General features: G+C 38.6%; 1 protein-coding gene across 2 annotated transcripts; it reads right to left on the bottom strand.

The window, feature by feature from the left end:
• Positions 1-229: 229 nt before the first annotated feature.
• On the bottom strand, positions 230-2421 carry LOC149016546 (uncharacterized). Of its 2 annotated transcripts, none has more exons than XM_089156100.1 (3): positions 1939-2421; positions 1631-1721; positions 230-1541 (listed from the first exon to the last, which is right to left on the bottom strand). In XM_089156100.1, exon 3 carries the CDS (start codon positions 1536-1538, stop codon positions 522-524), a length of 1017 nt encoding a protein of 338 aa, XP_089012226.1. In that variant the 5' UTR covers positions 1539-1541; positions 1631-1721; positions 1939-2421; the 3' UTR covers positions 230-521. The 2 variants fall into 2 exon arrangements, with proteins under 2 accessions (XP_089012226.1, XP_089012227.1); XM_089156101.1 differs by having other exon boundaries at positions 2014-2421.
• Between the last annotated feature and the right edge of the window lie 299 nt (positions 2422-2720).

The following is a 2720-nucleotide window of genomic DNA, read 5'->3' as shown; positions in this document are numbered from 1 at the left end:
GTCAATCGCCACCATTGTTGGACAAGTCAATCCATCTGTAAAGGACCTAATTCCTCATTTATAGTATGTCAATATGGTTTTTATTTTTATTTTTGTTCTAGGCTATGAACACTTTCTTCTCAACCTAAATTTTCGATTTGCTTATACAAATATGATAATAGTCGTTCAAATTCCAGAATAAAATAGGAACGAAAAAGGAGAACTTGGAAAAATTCCCAACATACTTATTGTTCGGCCATCATATATTTGAGAAAACCTCAGATACATTTTATCAAGAAACAGGAGAGCACAAGTCGACTAGTGATGAATATATGCCTTGAGACCCCACAACTACCTCTACAATTAAATCTTGGAAAACCCCTCAATTGACCTAGCATAATCTACCATTTTCCTGCTTATCATAACCTTTTCTTTTTCTGGATAGAAGATCTAACCATTCAATACAACTACAAAACAGTCATATAAATTACTCAACAGCAGAAGACCAGAAGACGATACAAGATACCGAGAAAGGGAAGATGTTAAACAAATCTGGGTGCCGCCTTATCAACATTCACCCACTTGGTTGATTGACCAACTAGAACAAAGAAAGTTGTTGCCAGAGAATCCACATAACAGTTCGCCCCGTGGATGGACTGTTCAAAGAAAACAGTGACCAAAGCATTATCACGGAATGTTTCATCAGATCCTTCTGTGATCTTCCCAATGAAACAAAAATCATTCCAAGTGAAAGCACTGAAGTCCCCCAGACTTTGATCTATAACGTGTGGAATATAATGTATGGCATTATCTCGGAATACTTCTTGCAATGAAACTTGACGTTCCACAAGTGCTTTCGCAGGTTCAGTTGCATCAAATTGCACCACCGTAAAAACCCGATCTAAGTAGGAGTTTCTATCATAATACCGAAGTACATCATCCATAAGTGACCGGCTTCCTGAAAACTTGGTACCAGTGAACTCAAATTTTAAATATTTTCTGGCCTCGTTAACAAATTTTCGATTTATCCTATGCATGAACTCCAAGAAATTGGTCCCCTTTTCTATGGACCGAGAAGGGGAGAACTTGACATCTTCTGGGTTGCATGAGTTCCCAGCGGTTCCATCGATGAGGTGCCTTTTTTGCGATTCGACTCTGATACTGTTGAGGAGCCTTTGCGATTCATTGAGATCCTCGTTCTTCTTCGCCAATTCAACCTCCGTATTTCTTAGGAGAGTTTCCAATTCAGTAATTTCTTTCCATCTTGGTAATGGTTGGTTTTGAAAACCAAAAGGAACCAATGGTACCACCTTGTCTAGAAGGAAGTGATGAAAGGCTTCAGTGGCAACGATAACTCTCCCTTTATTGTTAACGCGAAAGCCCATCTTTGACAGGTAATCTTTGAACTTATCTCCTGTCGGTCCATCATAAACCACACCAGATCTGCGTTCAATTGGTAATGGTTGCAAAGGTGAAGATGCAAAATTTAGATCGAACCAGAGGACCTCCAACTTTGCATTCACGAACAGTTTATCAATACTTGACCAATACTGACTCATTTCCTAATAGTAATAGTACCTATACTGTTAGAAAGGGTTTGCTATTTGAAGAAAAATAGAAAAGGGAACTTGTACAATCCGATTGCGGATACCTTCAGGAAGATCTGCTTTCCTTGACAACTGCAGTAACAGTGAAGATCAACAGCTGCAAGATCGACCAAAGATATTTTATGACACCAAAATCTGCATTGAAGAGAAACAATCACAAGATCAGTCAAAAAAACCAGACTGTTAGTAATGATTCGCAAGGTGAAGATGCAAAACCCAGGTCGAAATAAAGGACCTCTAACTTCCCGTCTATGTATAGTTTATTATCCCTTTACCAATAGTGGCTCATAGTTCCTGATTGTAATAGTAGCTACTGTTAAAGAAGTAAATGAAAAATAGAAAAGGGAGATACCTTCAGGGAGATCTACCTCCCTTTGTGACGGTAAGAACAGTGAAGATTAACAGCTGCAAGATTAACGTAAGATACCTTAATAACAGCAAAATCTGCAGTTGAGAGAAAGAATCTCAAGATCATTCATGGAAACCAGATTTTAACTCCAATCTTCAAGTTGTACGTCTGAGTCACTCCCTTGCTCTCGAAGAAGAAAAAACACTCCAATTTGAAGCTTCGAGGTTCTTTCAAATGAAAAACAAAAGCTCAGATGACAAGTATGAGAAGTTGTCGTGCGAATGGACTGACCACCTACTCCGTTTCTGCCATTATTTTTCTTGGACTTCTTTTTAATTGCGTGGTCAACTTAATGAACCTAAACTATTGTTAATGAAGAAAGTTATATCTTTATTCCAAAGTAAACCTTTTATACACACTAAATTTTTTCACAAAATAACTAAAATACCCCTTGCCCAGACTTACCCATCAGCAGTCCCACCCTGTAAAAAAAACGTCCACCACAGAAGAAAAAAAATCCCCACCCCACTTTCACCCTTTTGAAAATCCTCCTCATACTTTTCCTCCTCCCACCAGTTTCTAGTGATAAACCAATGGATGGTGGATCATTTCAAGGTGAAGGAAGGGGTCCAACAATTTTGGGATTGTGGAAAATTTTCTGAAGCTTTCATGGCTAAAAACCCAGAAAGAGTATAAATTAACAGAAATAGGGTGGTCTTCGGTGATGTTTCTTCATTTTTCTTTCCTTGGGGTGGGGGTGGGGTGGTTTCCAGCAATTGACTGTC

Source organism: Hakea prostrata, chromosome 5, assembly GCF_041222555.1.
Source record: "Hakea prostrata isolate BN-2017 chromosome 5, UWA_Hpros_2, whole genome shotgun sequence".
In the NCBI taxonomy this organism is placed as follows: domain Eukaryota; kingdom Viridiplantae; phylum Streptophyta; class Magnoliopsida; order Proteales; family Proteaceae; genus Hakea; species Hakea prostrata.
Note: the sequence above shows the minus strand (reverse complement) of the source record. Positions and strands in the feature narration are given on the sequence as shown.

Bases quoted from the DNA above. Each gene is read 5' to 3' on its own strand.
- LOC149016546 (XM_089156100.1), bottom strand. From the start codon at position 1,538: ATGAGTCAGTATTGGTCAAGTATTGATAAACTGTTCGTGAATGCAAAG.